General features: G+C 46.1%; 1 protein-coding gene across 1 annotated transcript; it reads right to left on the bottom strand.

Annotated features, from left to right (window-relative positions):
- Positions 1–239: 239 nt before the first annotated feature.
- BIRC7 (baculoviral IAP repeat containing 7) lies at positions 240–17616 on the bottom strand. The gene is made up of 8 exons (XM_035124156.2): positions 17137–17616; positions 9373–10125; positions 7349–7448; positions 5028–5106; positions 4896–4941; positions 4230–4301; positions 2302–2510; positions 240–1038 (listed from the first exon to the last, which is right to left on the bottom strand). The coding sequence occupies exons 2-7, from the start codon at positions 9965–9967 to the stop codon at positions 2311–2313; spliced, it is 1092 nt and encodes a 363-aa protein (XP_034980047.1). The 5' UTR covers positions 9968–10125; positions 17137–17616; the 3' UTR covers positions 240–1038; positions 2302–2310.
- Between the last annotated feature and the right edge of the window lie 69 nt (positions 17617–17685).

The following is a 17685-nucleotide window of genomic DNA, read 5'->3' as shown; positions in this document are numbered from 1 at the left end:
CATGAAAACAATGTATAGAAATGCATTCCTTTAGAGAAAATTGCTATGCAAGCATGTGCATATTTGGAGAAATTTGTACAAAATAATAATAATTTATTATTTATACCCCACCCATCTGGCTGGGTTTCCCCAGCCACTCTGGGTGGCTTCCAACCAAATATTAAAAACAATACATCAAACATTAAAAACTTCCCTAAACAGTTTTTAGGGAAACTTCAGTTGTCTTTTAAAAGTAAAATAGTTGCTTATTGGCTTGACATATGCTGGGAGGGTGTTCCACAGGGCAGGCGCCACAGCTGAGAAGGCCCTCTGCCTGGTTCCCTGTAACCTCACTTCTCGCAGTGAGGGAACCGCCAGAAGGCCCTCGGAGCTGGACCTCAGTGTCCGGGCTGAATGGTGGGGGTGGAGATGCTCCTTCAGGTATACTAGTGGAGGGGTGCATTAATTGGGCGGGGGCACAATGACAGTATAGTTAAATAAATGTTATATGATAATAAGTGTTACAGTTTCTGTATAGGGAAAGCCATAGCATGACTGAAATATTAAATTTATTGTTCGGTGCAAGTGCCTTGCAAGAACTTGTTATAAAGTAGTCCCCAATGGTTAAAGTTACTTTTATTCAAACAAAATATTTTCCAAGGAAAAAAAATAAATGGTAAAAAAATAGAAATAAACCAAGTTACTAAAGAAGCTAGACAAAGTTTTCTGCTCCAAGACATTACATCAGCAAGGAAGGAACCATCTTTCAAATTTGAAGTAATCCCTAGAAAAAGAGAAAAGTCAATAGTTTCACAGACCAGAAAGTCCTTTGGGATTATTTTGTCCTTGATCTTTTTTTTTATATTGCTGTTAGAGAAATCCCAACAGTCCCAAACAGCACACATGGAGAAGTCCTGCAAGATCATTTTGGCTGGGAAGGAGGTGCCTCGGGTGTACCAGCACTTATTGCAAAGCTCCTTCGTTTGATGTCCCCTCAGGCTGGGTCGTTGTAGGCCAAAATGGGTCCATCAAGCAGCAAGTATCTGGCCTCTGAAGATTCTGAAAGAACAGAGGAAGCTATGTTATACAGAGTCAGACCACTGGTCCATCTATCTAGCTCAATACTGTCTATATTGGTGGGTAGCAGGTCTCAGGGATTTCAGGCAGGAGTCCCTTCCTGGAAATACCAACATTTGAAGGTGGGACCTTCATACAAAGCAGATGTTGTGCCTTCCTCATGCAAACCATTTGCTTTCAATTCTTCCAGCAACCTTTCCCATAGCAATTGCTCCTTGCCGATTCCTCTCATGCTTGAATGGGTGACAATTTGTCTCCCACCTTTCTGTGCACAGTTGCAGTATTCTTCCCAATATCAGCTCCTGGGGAATCACAAGTAGGGAGAGTGCTCTAACACTCGGGTCCTGCTGGCTGCTGTGAGAACAGGATGCTGGACTAGATGGGCCTCTAGCCTCATCCAGCAAGCTCTTATGTTCACAGTTGCCATGCTGGCATTCTGAGCAGACGGCAATGAATCCACAGACTATTCCAATGGGTACATAAGGAGTGCTTCAATACAGGAGTACTGCCAACAGGAAGCCTCTCCAGCTGACAAATGGCAGATGAGTCTTAAAAACATCTCTCTGCTGGCAGCTGGACACACACAGGTTTGTGCAAAATGGCTCTGCAGATCTGCATGGCCAGCTCCATCATGAGGAGATATGACACAATTGGCAAATCTCTGCTTACTGGAGGCCCTGCATACCTCATTGTCGGCAACTGAACCTGTTGCCAGCACCCTTGGCTAACCACCAGGCATGCCAATTCTAGAGGGCCAAGAGGTCTGCAGCCCCTTGAATATTTGTTGGAAGTGGGCTAGGCCCCCTCGATATTGAGGGGAGCTGGCCACGTCACATGCATCACATATCGTGCATCGCAGCATCAATAGCCGGCTCCTCCAGAACACTCAGCTTTGTCCAGACAACGTGATGTCACACACGACATCACACATGTGCGATACATGCTGAGCCCCCTCAGTCTTGGGCGCAACAGGGCACCTCTGCTGACCACTCAGTGAGAGTTTCTGTCACCCCGTACACACGCACATCGCCTTGCTTTCAAGAAGGGCGGGGTGTTCTGGGCAAGGTGGTTGAGAGTGGACCTGCATCTGCCACCATGGTTAGGTATGGCAGACCAAGGCTGTAAAAGTTACTTTGGCTTTTATCGCATGCACCATTAAGTAAGCATAAGTAAGCATAAGGTGCAATGGGACTTGGACAATGTCCTCAGTTCGGCAATATTTCCTGTAGTTCTCTCTTTACCCACCTTCCCAGTTCAAGAGAGGAATGCCTTCATACTGTCACGGATGACCCCCCTGCAGATGGGGCAGCGTCTTAGATTAGGAGCGCATTCTGGGCAAACCACTAAGTGGCCACAAGGCACCAACACGATGGACACGTCTTTGTCCATGCACACTTTGCACATGCGCTCCTCGCGCAGCCGGCGCAGCTCTTCCTCCGTGCTCACAGCAGACTCTAACAAAAGGAAGGAGAAAGTTTCAGGAGCAGCCCAAAAGAGCCATTTTGATTGCTCTGTGCCACACGGCAATCTTGCAGTCCAGAGTTTCCGTGTTGTGGGGAAAGGGGGTTGGGCTGGAGCACAGGAAGTCTGGGAGAATCCCTCTTCTTCTGCAAGTTTTTACTGACTTATTTGTCAAGGGAAATTAGCACCTTCAGCCAACATTCTCCCACGGTGAAAATTGGTCATACGAACCCAAACACCGGAATATTTTCAGAGCCAACTAACCCTTGACAAATGGACGAAAGCCCCATAGTGAAGCAATATACATTTCACAACATGGCTCTTTTGGACGGTGCTCAGTGTACTGTTTTGTGAGCAGTTTTTATTTTGCTGTGTTGCATATAGCAGAACAAATTACATTTTTTTATAAAAAAAAAATAGGAACTATGTTGATACCAAGCTAACATGGACAGACCATACTTGCTTGGCAATGATCCCCCTAAGAAATTCGTCACATCAAGTTGCATCTACTTTGTAGCCATTAGTACTAAAAAGGTAAAGGGCCCCTGACCATCAGGTCCAGTCGTGTCCGACTCTGGGGTTGCGGCGCTCATCTCGCTCTATAGGCCGAGGGAGCCAGCGTTTGTCCGCAGACAGCTTCCGGGTCATGTGGCCAGCATGACAAAGCTGCTTCTGGCGAACCAGAGCAGCACACGGAAACGCCGTTTACCTTCCCGCCGGAGCGGTCCCTATTTATCTACTTGCACTTTGATGTGCTTTCGAACTGCTAGGTGGGCAGGAGCTGGGACCGAGCAACGGGAGCTCACCCCGTTGCAGGGATTCGAACCGCCGACCTTCTGATCAGCAAGCCCTAGACTCTGTGGTTTAACCCACAGCGCCACCTGGGTCCCTTTAGCCATTAGTACTATAACCTCTTAATTCTATCAGTTGACATTTTTCGTACTCTTGAAGTATCATACTCAAGAGTATGATAAATTCTCAAACCACACAGACTATCCCTGCATTATAAAATTCAGAATGCTCACAGACTCAAGGCCACAGCTTTCTACTGTGGTCAGATCCACAAAAACCATGTTAAAGCCACAAACCAGCCATCAAAATAAACTCAGATATTTGGAGTTGTATCCAATGTTAGTCATAATCACTGAAATTAATGGGCATGATCATCTGGTTTTAGTGGATCTACTCAGAGTAGATTTTAGTTTCATGGTGGCAATTCTTAACAGTTGTGGCCAAGCCCTTTAGCGTCTAAAAACTTTCCTCAACAAGCCATGTTGCAGTGCTCCGTGTGTGTTTATATGTAAATAAAATAGATTAGCCAAATGCTGAGTTGCTGAGGTCTGTTTATGCAAATTGCGAACACTCTGCGGATCCCCGAGTGTGCTGATGTTTCTTGGCATCAGTCACTGTGATGTTCGGGCAGAAGAAAGCTTTTGAAGCTCCCAAACGACTGACCAGGAGGGAGAGAACATGCCAAGAGGGCATGTGTCTCTATCAAGGTCCTACTTCTGTGTAGGACGACCACCAGGGAACACAATAAACCTCTTCATTGTGCTCCAAGATGGTAATGTGAAGACACCTTAGTCTCTGACCGCTTTTGCCAGTCTTTAGATATGTTACAGAGAAATGAGTTATTTTGCTTAGCCAAGAATTAGGCTACCTGCTCCTATCCCACCTGGCTGCTCTGTTTCACTCTCTTCCACTAACCTTACCTGGTTCATTTGGACGTCCTGTTTCTGCCTCTCTCCTCACTCTCCGAGAATCTGTTTGCCTCTGAGCAGGCTCTGCACATAAAACACACAGAGAATATGACATATATTGGGAGTCCCTGTTCACAAGGTCGGTTTCCCTACTCCAAAAAATATTTAGAAGCCCCAAATAGATTTTAAGAAGTTTGAGTGTCTACATGAGAAGCAGTACCGGTAGCATCTTAACACATGCATATTCATTGAGTGTCTCTTTGCATGTGTGAAGGAGTTATTTTGTACAAAAATGGGGCTTTTGGCATGAGGCTTGCAAAATAGTTGAAAACGGTGCAGAACGATATTGGGTGCCTGGCTGTAGGAAAGGTGGGAGAGAAGCCTTGGGCTCCACTGCTGTGGGGAGGAAGCCCCTCTTGAGATGGCCCTCCTGTAAGATCTGGACTCCCTCCCTCCAAATCCAGGTGTAAATATGTGAATAAATCATATTTCTTAAAGCTAAGGAAGCATCCACCGTGTCTATGATTATCAAAGGAACACAGACCCTGGAGTGAGCACTTGGAACCCCGCCCCCCCGGATGCTTGCCACAGTTCCGCAGAGATTCCTTTGGAACAACATCAAAAGAGGCAAGACAGGCCTCCTGCTGAGCAAGAGCTCAAAATTACAGAAGTCCTTACCTTGGGAGCTGGTGGGATGTTGTTCAGGCCAATGTAAGCTGTCCTCCTGCAAACAAAAGATATGCAACATTTTAGAATAACTGCATGCATGTGCACACTTGCACACACAAACAGACACACGCGCACACTCACCGGGAGTATAGGATTGATATTCGCTTCTTGAACACTGTTGATGAAGTCGCTCCCTCTGGACTGCAGCAAGAATTTACACCTATAGATGTGGGACAGGAGAAGAGAAGACGAAACAGTCTCAATACTGTGACGGCCAACTGGCTTCCTTGAAAACACAGCCCCAAAATGAAACTAATGGAAAGACAGAGATTATTTGGAATATGCCTGAGTCCTTTCTCATTCCTGGATCCAGCAAGGATTCAATTGCTGGAATCGCCAGGCCAGCTTCCTGGTGAGGTAATCGCCTAAATATGGGTCATTAAGGTAACAAAGGAAGTGGCCTCCTCCATCAACTGGTTGTCTGTTAGAAGGACAAAAGCCAGAGTTTTGGTGTGTGAGAGCTAGAAGCTAGTGGGAAGCTTGAGCCTGTGAGGAAGAGACATGCTTGATTTCTGCTGCAAGACCTTCTTGGAGTGTTAATGCTGTGAGCCCTGCCAATGTAGCCTCAGGTTGTATGTATGTGCAAATAAACAACACATCATAAAGACACCACAGTCTCCGCTGTCCCTCATTCTGATGAAACAGAACCCTGGGTAAATGCCTAGACCCCCTGGACTCTCACACAGCTCAGAGATTGAGGTGGCATGCAACAATACTAATGAGGCTATTGGTCCAAAGAATTTAGTATGTATGTAGTGGAGAAAAGAGAATCGGTTAATATAGCAACGGGTGCTTAGCCAAGCACAATGCCCAGTTCTGCCAGCAAATAATTTTAATTCAATGGGACTTACTTCCAGGTTTGCAGCTCAAGCCTAGCAAGGGCAATTTTCACAGGTGCTTCTGAAAATGTTCACATTTTTGTCACCTATGGCCAATGCATGGGTTACATTTTTTTTTAACAAGCTGAACACCACTCCAATCCTCCATCTCCCAACTACTGCTCTTCACTAACCCTCACTTGCAGACTACCGCGCTACTGTGCAATGTGCAAAACGTAAACTGAGCCCTTCAAGATATACAAAGCAACCTGCCTCAGAAGGGAAGCAGAGCTAATAGGCAACACAAAAGGAAAAGGAAACATAAGCAACTTTCTCCTCAAACACTGTAAAAACTTTGGAAGCCACAACTTTAAACAAAGACAGTGTAACAGAATAGGGGGGGGGTGTATGTATGTGTGTGACTGTAATTGTGTTTTTGTTTTGTTTTTAAGGGAGGGCATTCAATTTCGTTGTACTATTTAAAGTACAATGACAAAGTATCTATCTATCTACATTTCCATTTGTCACCTATGGCCGACTCATGGGTCACATCTGTTTAATATACAGATGTGTTATCAATGAGGCAAAATGCAAGTATCATAAAAATATATTACTGTATTATTTTTTAAGTGTGTCAGAATTGGTTGCTGCTCTCCGTCTCGTGTAAAACTGGGTTTGCTACCACAAAGCACGTAGCAAGACTCTAAAATCCAAACTCATATAGGAATAGCAGTGATACTCCAAGCATCACAGACAGCGTTTACTTTTACAGTATTTCAAGTCATTTCACCATCAGTCATAGCACATCACCAAAGTGGGTTTCACTTGCGCTCAGACCGTGACATTTTGGCCTTCTGTCCTCCCTTTGAACTGTTGACTCAGACCGTATAACAAAATGCTTTGGGAATTCTCATTATTTTCCAGACTTCACTTGCCACACAGGAGGAGGAGAGGGTATGTGCTGATCAAAGAAAACAAACAAACCCCCAGCCATAATAATAATAATAATACTATAATAATAATAGTGTGTTAATCAGGAAGGGAAAAAATACCTGTTTGCAGCTGCAAATATGTGAAATGGTTTAGGAACTTGTTGCTATACTTCTACATAAAAAAGCCAGCCAGCAGTGACCTCTTGCACAGGATGCAAAAAGGATGCAGAATAGCAAGCTGGTGAGTATTCAGTGGGGAGCTGCAATGTGTATGCATTCAGTCCAGTGTGTTCACTAGGGAGTCAGGGGGTCTGTGCCTTTCTAGCAGAAATCATGTGCAATTAAGCTAGGTCTCTCTGCTTTCAAAGCAGGAAAAGAATGCTAGCATCTGAACGCTTAGGCAAACAATTGGAAAATCCTATCCTTGTAAACACTGAATATCTACTTCAGGGCACAGGTTTCCTGAACATGCAAGGTTATTGTTTAGCAAGAGTTTCCAAGTTGAATCTGAGAAAGCTGGCATCGCCAGTTAGGTGGGTCAACTTGCTATTGTCCTGTGGGCTGTTACTGTGAACCCACATATCAATTGTTCTTTGTTCCTGAAAGAGGGGTGTGTGTTTGTGAGTGTGTGGGGCAAATAGGGATGTGTTACCTTGGAAACCAAACAGCATGCTCCATCCATGGGTCATCTCCACGCTCCCAGTTCCTCAAAGCGCCATCACAGTAGAAACACCGCACATAATCCCCCTGGCCTGAAAACAGCCATGGCAAGAGGTCTCATGTTAATCACTTAAAAGCTGAAACAGCTCCAGGGCCCCAACCAACCTTTTGGGGCCAGGGGACACATATAAAATTTTGAGAAAGTGGCATGGGCACTGGCTGTAAAAGGATTGTCTTCTGGGGGGGGGGAGTGGCACAACACAAAATTGCTGCCATGCCTAAAAACAGGGGCATAACCAGGATCAAAACTAGGGGGGGCAAGGCATGGGAGGAGAGGGGCCAAAAAGTGAGAACGTGGACAGGGCTACGGAGCCCAGGTGAAACTGACTCCGGTCTCACCTAGGCGCCGCGAAGCTTTTTGCAGTCGGAGGCGCTGGGGCTCCGCTGACAGCACGCAGCCAGGGCGCTCACTCTGGCCCGCCGGGCTGCCCCCAGTGCACTATGGCCAGGACACCGGCGGAGCGCGCAGCCGTGGGCGAGAACGGCACTGCCGGTGGGGCTGGTGGGCAGAGGCAGAGGCGGAGCACAGCCCAGCGGAGCGCGAGTTCGGCGTTCCTGCCCGCCACGCCCTCCAGCTTCCCGTCGCGCTCTCTGGTTCCCCGCCACACTTGGCCTTGCCGGAGGGTGCAATGGGGAGCTGGAGGGAGGCCGCGGTGGGCGGGAACGGCGAACTCACGCTCCGCCAGGCTGTGCTCCGCCTCTGCCCACCAGCCCCGCCGGCAGCGCTGCTCTCGCCCATAGCTGCGCCGGCCCTACTTCTAGGGGGCAGCTGCCCCCCTGCCCCGCGCTGGGTACGCCCATGCCTAAAAAGAAAAGAAAATCAAATAGGGGAGCAGAATAAGGCATCTACATCAACCATCACTGCAGTTGCTCACAGAAAACAGCTCTTTGCTCCTCTCCTCTGTGGGCATCCAATGTAATGTGGACATGTTTAAGGGTGTGTGTTCCAAAGTGCAAGAGGTTAACCCAGTGCAAACAGAAGCGAAGCAAAAAGATTGGTCTCTCTCGCATTGTGGCTTTTCAATGAGATATTTATGGAGGCTTTTTGTGGGCACCATAGGGGATACTGCTGGGCAATCTGGCATTTGTGCGCACCACATTGGCAGCCGCCACCACCACCACCGAGAATGTGCATACTTCATATTAGCTGCACACTGACACTCCATGATGATGCTGATACCTTACAGCAGGGCAGGGGAACCTTTTTGGCCCCATGGGCCAGATCCTTCTCAAGATCAGCCTTGTTGGCCAAATTTGGCACGTGGATGGAGTTGACCAACTGTCCATCACATGATGTCACAATGACAACATTTGCAGAGTGCTTTGAAGTCACAAGTGCTGTTAAATGGGAGGTTTGCCCCTCATTTTTTGCAGGGGATTCCATGCTGGTTTGCTAAAATGGGGGAGGGGGAAGTACCATTTAGCAGGAGAATCCAGTCTGGCAGCGCTCCCTGGTTGGGACTGGAGACAGGGACAGGAAAGAGGAATAGCAGCTCTGCAGAGATGTTCCTCCACCCAACCAACCAAGAGCCCCACAGCACCAAAGCCCCCACATACTCCAGGCAGAGACACTCATCCTACCTTCTATGAGGAGATGGGATTTTGATCCTGCAGGTGCTGTTTTTGCATTTGGGGAAAGCTCTTGTGAAGCAGCACTCTACAGTATCAAAAACCGCACCCATTTCAAACCAGAGCAGCACTTTTGCAAAGGAATTTCAGGCTGCCACCACTCGTTTGAGCCTCCCAAAACTTCTGAAAGTTAAATGCTTTATCAGCACTGGTTTTATTTATTCATTTTTCATATAACTTGCTTTAACATTTGGTATCTTTTGCTCATTGCAAACTGCTTAGGGAGAACTGCTTCATTCTAGTAAGCTGTATATAAATTTCATTAAGCCAAATAAAACAATATAAAACAGCATAACCCCCTTTTTCAGTTCTTACCAGCTTACATACCTGTGTAGAAAAATCCTGCTCTGGCGAGCAACTCTGGAGTCACCCGAGCAGAAGCTGGCCAATTCTCAAATGTCACCAGGCGATCTCCTTCTGTCTCCATATCTGGGTATTCTGGTTGAAAGTCTACAGTGGCCTCTTCCATGCTTAAGTTTTGCAACATGCCAAGGAACTGTCCGTCCACAGCATCCTGGAGGCCCCCAGCCTGAAGCATCAGTTTGATTCCTAAATCCTTCTTCTGGATAAAAGAGCAACTTGGGAAGAACTTCTTGTGCTCTGCCTTGGGGTCATCCTCAGCAAACCAGTCAAACAACACCCCACCACAGCAAAAACATTTCACCCTGTCCTCAGGCCCAATGTAAAAGAAGCCAGCAGCGGCCAGGGCGGCTGGGGAAATAGGAAAGCTCTCCGGCCAATGCTGGAAAGTCTGTAGGCGCCTCTTCTCAAATCGCATGCTGTACTGGGCAAACCCGTTCCTAGGTGCTCTCGCAGACGAGCTGTCTTCCATGTCCCTCTTTATTGAAAGGATACTAGCCATTATATTATCGACAAGCTGGTTGATTTCAATGACAGTCCGCATCCGATTAGTAGCCTGCATCCCTTAGCTCTCTCTGGCTCAGCCTCCTGTGAATTCTGGAAAGCTCTTGAACTCAGAAAAGCCACACAGGCTCCCAAACAGCAGGCAGGCACAAGGTTCCGGCTTTTCTACAGCCTGCTGATTTGGTAGTTGCTTCAGTACAATTGCTGCCCTTCCACCTGGCCAGAGAACAAAAAGTTTTACAGGAAGACAAGGGGGGTGGGGAGACATTTGTGTGTTTTGGTGAAAAAGAGGGACAAAGGAATTCAGCAGCAGCTTAAAATGGAGGCAACAAATTTGTGCAAGAACTCATTTTTTGACTGAATGCATCCATTAATTCTGGGCATTGTAAGAGCAGGACAAAAAGGAGACGTCAGTGACTTATTTAATGACTAAACAAGTTTTAACATTTTGTTCCATTTGCAGAGACAAGAAATGCAAAAGATCAATTTTAAATACAGTATCAAAGCCCCCAACTCACTGGTCCCATTTACAAAAACCTCTCTGTTTACAAGTTACATTTGACAGACAAATTGTCATCTACAGTGCCATTTCCCCTTAAGTATAGCTGATAATTAGGTGGGATGTGTTAATGGACTTGCTCCAGCCAACTTCAGGCAGGGAAGCTAAAGATGCTTGGGGAGAAAGGCAATCTCTTGCATGCAATTGTCAAGGAAGTCAACTCTGTTTGTGGGGACAGGATGAGATCACCCGATCTGCAGTTCTGAGATTATTTTGCTCCCACACCCACCCAAAACAGAGGTTCAAGTCAATGATGAAAGTGTTAAGAGGGCTTTCCACCATCAAATACTGATAACCTGTACAAGAACAATGAGCTAATTAAACCAGAATAAATGTGAATACAAGACAAAACGATAATTCTGAAAGTTCATGTGCTTTTCTTTCTTTAAAGAGGGGGGGGGGAGATAATCTGTGACCTTCCAGATATTGCTGGACCACAGCTCCCATCACCCTTGAACATTAACCAGGCTGTCTGAGGCTGATGCGAGTTGTGGCAACATCTGGAGGGCTAGAGGTTATTCCCCCCAGCTCAAAGATCCCTACTAATTTCCCATGCCTACACAGGAATGTCTTTAGTGCAGTGCACAGTATAGTTATAGTGCCATATCAGACTATGCAGCTTAGCTGCTCAGAGCTCACTCTTCACAATCATGCAACCACACAAATCTACAGTTGCAGGTTTTGTAGCCTTATTTATTTATTAGTTATATTCCACATTCCTCTTCAAGGCAGAGTACACGGTTCCCCCGCTGCCTCAATTAATCTCCACAACAATCCTGTGATGCAAGTTAGGCTGGGAGGCAGCGACTGGTCCAGGTCACCCAGTGAGTTTCATGACCAAGTGGGAATTTGAAACCTGGTCTCCCAGGTCCTAGTGAGATGCATTAATCACTGCACCTTACATCTTAAGGCTTCATTGTCGTTTGCAGGTATAGCAATCCTGTTTTATAGACTGTAGAGGGTAGGAACAAGATGTTAAGGAGAATTGTATGACCATTCAATCAACCCACACCAGAGAAAATATGCAAAGAAGAAGAAGAAGAGTTTGCATTTGATATCCCGCTTTATCACTACCCGAAGGAGTCTCAAAGCGGCTAACAATCTCCTTTCCCTTCCTCGCTTCCTCCCCCACAACAGACACCCTGTGAGGTGGGTGAGGCTGAGAGACTTCAAAGAAGTGTGACTAGCCCAAGGTCACCCAGCAGCTGCATGTGGAGGAGCGGAGACGCGAACCCGGTTCTCCAGATTACGAGTCTACTGCTCTTAACCACTACACCACACTGGCTCTCAAACACCTACAAACTCCTGCCTTGTAGGATTTAGTGTTAAATAGGTTTTCTGAAAACGGTTTTCATTACCCATTTTGTTTCTGTATATGTGATAAGTAACTGAGTTATGATTCCTTCTTTGCTTTCTAACTCACTTCCTTTTTTTAAAGGGAGGGGATTACAATAAGTAGCAGATCTTCCCAATGAACATGACAAGGCAGTGGTTCCCAATTAGATAATTATTTTTAAAAAGCCAAGCCACTGGCCCCCTACTTTTGAAAGATTTGATAATTCTATGGTAGTTACCACTGCAAAGCATTTTTTTTAACAAAATGTAGGGCAGCACTGAAACAGACCAAAATTTTGAGATATTACCATGCAAAAATGACAAAAAAGTTGGGGGGAGGCAAAGAATGGGGCCATGGTCCCCCTGGGTGTGTTCTGTGGACCCCTAAATGGGAACCACTATGATAGGGGATTATTTGAGGGTTAGCACCCTGTGTAAAATGAGAGAAGCCAGACCAGCACAGCACATCTTCAAGCACAGTTGCTACCTGAAGAAGGCTGCCACCCATTTCTACCCCTCCTTTTCCTGTTAACATGGTAAAATATATCATGGCCTATACTGAGATAGGCAAAACATATCTACACAATACATAAGCTCTGTAGAGCTCAAGCAAATAAACCAAACCTCAGGACCAAGTTAATATCCACTACTGTACTTAAAGCCTCTAAATATTCAACAGCATTATTACAAGTAGACCTCAATACATTATGTTGTTGTGTATGCATGCAGGGTACTTACTTAACCAGAACAAACTGGAAGATCACTCAACCACAAAGCAGAGAACAAGTGTCTAACACTGGCTTCTGGGGCCCCTTTACCTTCCAATCTCCACCCAAGCAATTAACCAATTTGTGCTTCGAATCAAACATTTAAAGCTGCAAGCAGTTTTTAACCTGACCGAAGCAAAAAAAAAAACACTGATAAGGCAGTGCGGTGCACAGACAGATACTGGAGTGTAGAAACCACCACCCCAGGGAGACGTAGGTTCAGCTCTTCACTTGGGCAAGAAGCTCAGTGAAGTAGCTTTGGACACAAAAAGGGGAGTGTGAGGCAGAAGGATGCGTGTCATGCTCTGAGCCCCTTGGAGGGAGAACGGAACAGAAATGTGATAATAAATAAGATGCTCATTCCCCTTGCTTGCCACTTCAGAGCTCGATCTCTCATTTGTGTTTGCCTTATTCTGAATAAGTTTAGTAGCAGTGCCATCCAGATGCCCAAACTTTGAACCTCTGTTGGAGGAAACCAGTCAGAGGGCAGATATTTGAGTGTAGCAAGAAGTGTGCTTGGGTTGGTTAGAGAATGGGGTGATAATGCCAGGGTTGAAAATTCGATCCCTGTATGGGACAGCTGCATGTTCCTGCATTACAGGGGGTTGGATGAAATGATCCTCAGGGTCCCTTCCAACTCTACAATTCTATGAATGCCCTCCTCGCCCCTCATCAGGGGGCTCCTTTAACAATTAATGAACAAATGGGTGTGGTGATTTATATATATATATTTTAAAAAACCAACCCTGTTACTCTCACACAAGGTTTTTTTTGTGACAGTACTCACAAGTACAGAGTACCAGCCACACTATGTACATTCACTATTGGACTTGTTAAATGACCAGGTTTTAAAATGTGCTCCAAAAGCAAGCAATACTCATATGATCAGGATTGCCTTTAAAAGACCCTGAATTTTAAAAAACACACATATGGATTCAGTGGTTTAAGGAGATAGCAAGTACCTATTAAATTCTGTATTGGTTAGGATCCAGGTAATTAAAGGATGGCCTCTTCCCACATCAATCTCCCTAGACATCTATAAAATCAGTTTCAGGCTTCGGAGGCTCGGCTTCCTCGGCCATAGATAAGCAGTACAAAGAGAAAGCAGTCTTTTACCAGTAACAGAAATGTTTAATGAGTACAGCAAAAGCACAAGCGGCCTTTCTCTGAGTGCAGATGCTCCCAATTAAGGTTCCGCCCACTTCCCTCTAGTCACATCCATCCTCTCATCTCCTAGCCACCTGCTCTCAACCATTGAGCCTTTTGCGAAGCCACCTTAACTAATCTCTTAGCCTTGGGACTGAGAGGCTGCACATCTTCCAGTGAGAGAATCAGCTAGCTCACTCTCTTCCTATTCTTCTTCTTGCTGTTCACCTCACAGTTCTGCCCAACTATAATCTTCTGAACTGTGCCCATCAGCAAACCATTGTTCCAAATCAATACTACTCCCCTGCTCCTGTGGAGTTTCAGGATCCTGGCCATGAGCAGGGGGAGGGGTAGGTTCCCACCATTCCTCATATAGTTGTACTCCTCAGCCTGGTCTCTGACAATCAGAAGGTTTGGGCAATGATTTAGAAGCTCGTGCATGGACTGATCGGCTGCAGGGCTGTGCAATCTAAGGCTACCTGGGGGAGTCACTTCACCACTCCTTGAGGGCTTCCAAGTGGCAGATAGAAGTGCATGCCTGGTATGCATATATTGAAATCATCTTCTTCACTTGTGTTTTGTATTGTTTCTGAATCTTTTTTAAAAGAACCACTTTGCATTTGGCAAGACACCCACCACTTGCATTTGGCAAACCACACCCCAGGATGTTGCCCAAAGTGGAATGCAATCCTCAGGTTGGAAAAAAAAAATCCCAAAACATTCCTCACCCGCCTTTCCCCAAATAGATTTATCCTTTAGGTGCCAGGCAAAAGTCTTGTAGGTATTTTTCAGCCCCACCTTCCAGTTATGACATTTATTGGCTTTTTTATGTTGCTGTTTTTATTTGCTGAACCTTTTGGATAAACAGCCGTATATAACATTGAAACAAACAAGCCTAGTTAAGACTGCGGAGAAATAGAAGGCCATGCAGTGCTTTTGCACAAAGGTTTCGTCTGGATTCTCCAAACTTTGGCACTCTGGTCTGTCCCCTAGTGATAGCAGCTCTGAACTCCCTGCTTGTGCTTTGAACCATTAGGAGTTCTGCAAAACCTTCACTGAAGCTTTGTGTGCATCACACGTTGACAAGAAAGCCCAGGGTGGCACACAATGGAATCACCAAGGGGAGGAAAGCCTCCTGAAACTCAGGGAAGTGTAACAAAGCTTGTTGCGAACTGACTGGTGGTGGGTGAAGCGAAGGGTTGTCTGTGGCCTTAGCCCAAGCACATCATCCTGCCTTATTGCAACTCACGTATACAAAGTATTCTTCATTTAGTTGCATTTGACAGGCCTTTGAAAGTGGGCTTTTTGGAGATTGATGAGGTTTCTGGGTTACTTCCGTTGAGCCCTTTGTGGCAGGCGTCACCTTGCTTCTATGGTGTGTCTAAGAACCAGTTCTTTTCTATTCATTTAACAAATAATAATGATAATAATAATAATAATAATAATAATTGTTTCAATGTTATATACGGTTTTGGTACCGACGTAGGGTCTGTAAAGAATCCCTATAGTAAAGAATTTGTTGAAGGTTTGATCATGCATCACCCTTTTATTCCCATGGAGACCTTTATTCAGAAGCAAAAAGCAAGTCCCATTAAGTTAAATGGAATTCACTCCCAGGTGTGTATAATTGCAATTAATTTGCTGTGACACAGCAGAACCAGATGTTTGGTGCTGTGTCTTTAATTTCCTTGTTAGTGTCAGGGATTGGTTCTTAGGCTTTCTTTAGATGTCTCCTTAAGCAGGAGAGCTTGCAGCCTTCCAGATGCTCTGAGTCTCCAACTCCCATCAGCCCCAAACAGAAGGACCCAATGGTCAGGGATGATGTGAGCTGTAATCCAGCAACACCTTAAAGCAGTGGTTCTCAAACATTTTTCTGTGGGCCACGGAATAAAAATTCCATCACACCACAACCTTGTTTTTGTTTTTTTTAATTGATTAAAAATACATTGGGGGGGGGGGGACAACAACTCCTAGCAGTGCTTGACATGAGTCTAATGCGACACCGGACCTAATGCAGACCTCCATTTTCAGCACATTGAAACCAAATCAAGTAGTTGTGGCGAAAGCCAATGTGCCATCGGATCCAAAACGCCCCTTCATTTCTGCAACGTAATTTGGCCAAAAAAAGGTAAGCGTGAGATTTGAGTAAATGCAGTATTTTGTAGTATGATCGTGGAATACCCAGAAAGTGTAAAGCAACGCAGCTGTACAAGAACACAAATTGTTCCCAATACAGTAGTACCTCAGGTTACGAACACGATCCGTTCCGGATCGCGGTTCGTAACCCGAAAAGGTCGCAAACCGAGCGCCACTTCTGCGCATGCGCAAAGCGCGCCGGAAACACTTCCGGGTTTGCGGAGTTCGTAACCCGAACTGTTTGCAACCTGAGCGGGTCGTAAACCAAGGTACGACTGTATATAATTACAAATGAGCCTTTTACATACGTAGGTACCTTAAAGGTAAAGGGACCCCTGACCATTAGGTCCAGTCGTGACAGACTCTGGGGTTGAAGCGCACATCTCGTGTTATTGGTCGAGGGAGCCGGCATACAGCTTCCAGGTCATGTGACGAGCATGACAAAGCCGCTTCTGGTGAACCAGAGCAGCGCACGGAAATGCCGTTTACCTCCCCGCTGTAGCAGCACCTATTTATATACTTGCACTTTGACGTGCTTTCGAACTGCTAGGCTGGCAGGAGCTGGGACTGAGCCGCCGCCCTTCTTATCGGCAAGCCCTAGGCTCTGTGGTTTAACCCACAGCGCCACCCGCGTCCCACATAGGTACCTTACTTATGTATAAAAATATTCAACAGGAGGGGCGAACTTGCAGTATCAAGAGATGCTCTTGCTCTTGTTTTGAAATGGCTGGATTTAGGTTTGATGAGGCCCTAAGCTACTGAAGGTAACGGGGCCCTTTATATGTCCAGCTGTCCTTTGTCAACAACAAATTGCCACTGTTTTTTGTGTTGAATATATGCTATATGGTAATTTATGGACCTAAAGCCATTTGCACATAACAAAAATATGTATTTTATCAAAGTAATTGATATAGAAATGAGCAAACCGGTGATATTTTAGGGAGAAGGCTTACTTACATCATAGGAGCCTACACAACACAAAACACTGTTGCTATGAGGTTTTATATGTTTGTTTTTTATCTTGTATTTTGGAAATGTACAACCAGTTTTTCCCCCTTTAAATTTTTTGGGGTCCCCCAAGAGAGTGGGGCCCTAAGCTATAGCTTGTTTAGCTTATATGTAAATCCGGCACTGTAGAGAGATACTATACACTGAAGAAGTGTGCATGCACACGAAAGCTCATACCAATGACAAACTTAGTTGGTCTCTAAGAGACCAGTTGACGGGCATTTACTTCTGCCATTTTGGGTGCGCCAAAACCCCGCTCCCTGCCAGGGAACGTACCCAGAGGTCGGTGGCTGCGTCGTGGCTCCCGTTCTTTAACTACCGCCGCCTGCCTTTCTTCCCTTCCTGCCTTCGCGGTGCAAACGTGTGAAGAGCCCCTCATTACACGTGAAGCGGGGCGAGGGGGACTGCCGCTTCCTCCCCCACCGCCCGAGCAGCACCTGTTGGATTTCTGGCTGAGGGGAGAGACGGCCCGAGCCACGCCAGGGGGCAGCAGCAGCTGCATACAAAGACTTAAGGGTCAGCAACCCCCTGCCCGCTGTGGTCAAAGGAACAACCAACCATCCCCGCGGGCAGGCCATTCCCCACCGCCTTCGTGAGGTAAAACAACCGGCCATCCAGCCTCTCCTCAGCGTTTTCCCTCTTTCTTATTGGTTCCTCGATTATAATAATAAGGCCCGCCTCCTCTCAATCACGCCCCGCTGCAATCGAACGATGGCGGGCTGGGCGGGAACTTAAAAAAAAAAACAGGGCCCGAGTGAAAAGTGGGCGGAGCCTGATCCGCGGAATGGCCGCCGCCACTCTCGCAGCCCCCCACCTGCGCATGCG

Source organism: Zootoca vivipara, chromosome 7 (genome assembly GCF_963506605.1).
Source record: "Zootoca vivipara chromosome 7, rZooViv1.1, whole genome shotgun sequence".
Lineage (NCBI taxonomy): Eukaryota > Metazoa > Chordata > Lepidosauria > Squamata > Lacertidae > Zootoca > Zootoca vivipara.
This window is presented reverse-complemented; position numbering and strand designations above follow the sequence as displayed.

Coding starts and splice junctions, on each gene's coding strand:
- BIRC7 (XM_035124156.2), bottom strand. CDS start 9,967: ATGCAGGCTACTAATCGGATGCGGACTGTCATTGAAATCAACCAGCTT. Junction 7,449..9,372: donor AGCAGGATTTTTCTACACAG/GTATGTAAGCTG, acceptor GGCTGTTTTCAG/GCCAGGGGGATTATGTGCGG. Junction 4,302..4,895: donor ACATCCCACCAGCTCCCAAG/GTAAGGACTTCT, acceptor TTTTATGTGCAG/AGCCTGCTCAGAGGCAAACA.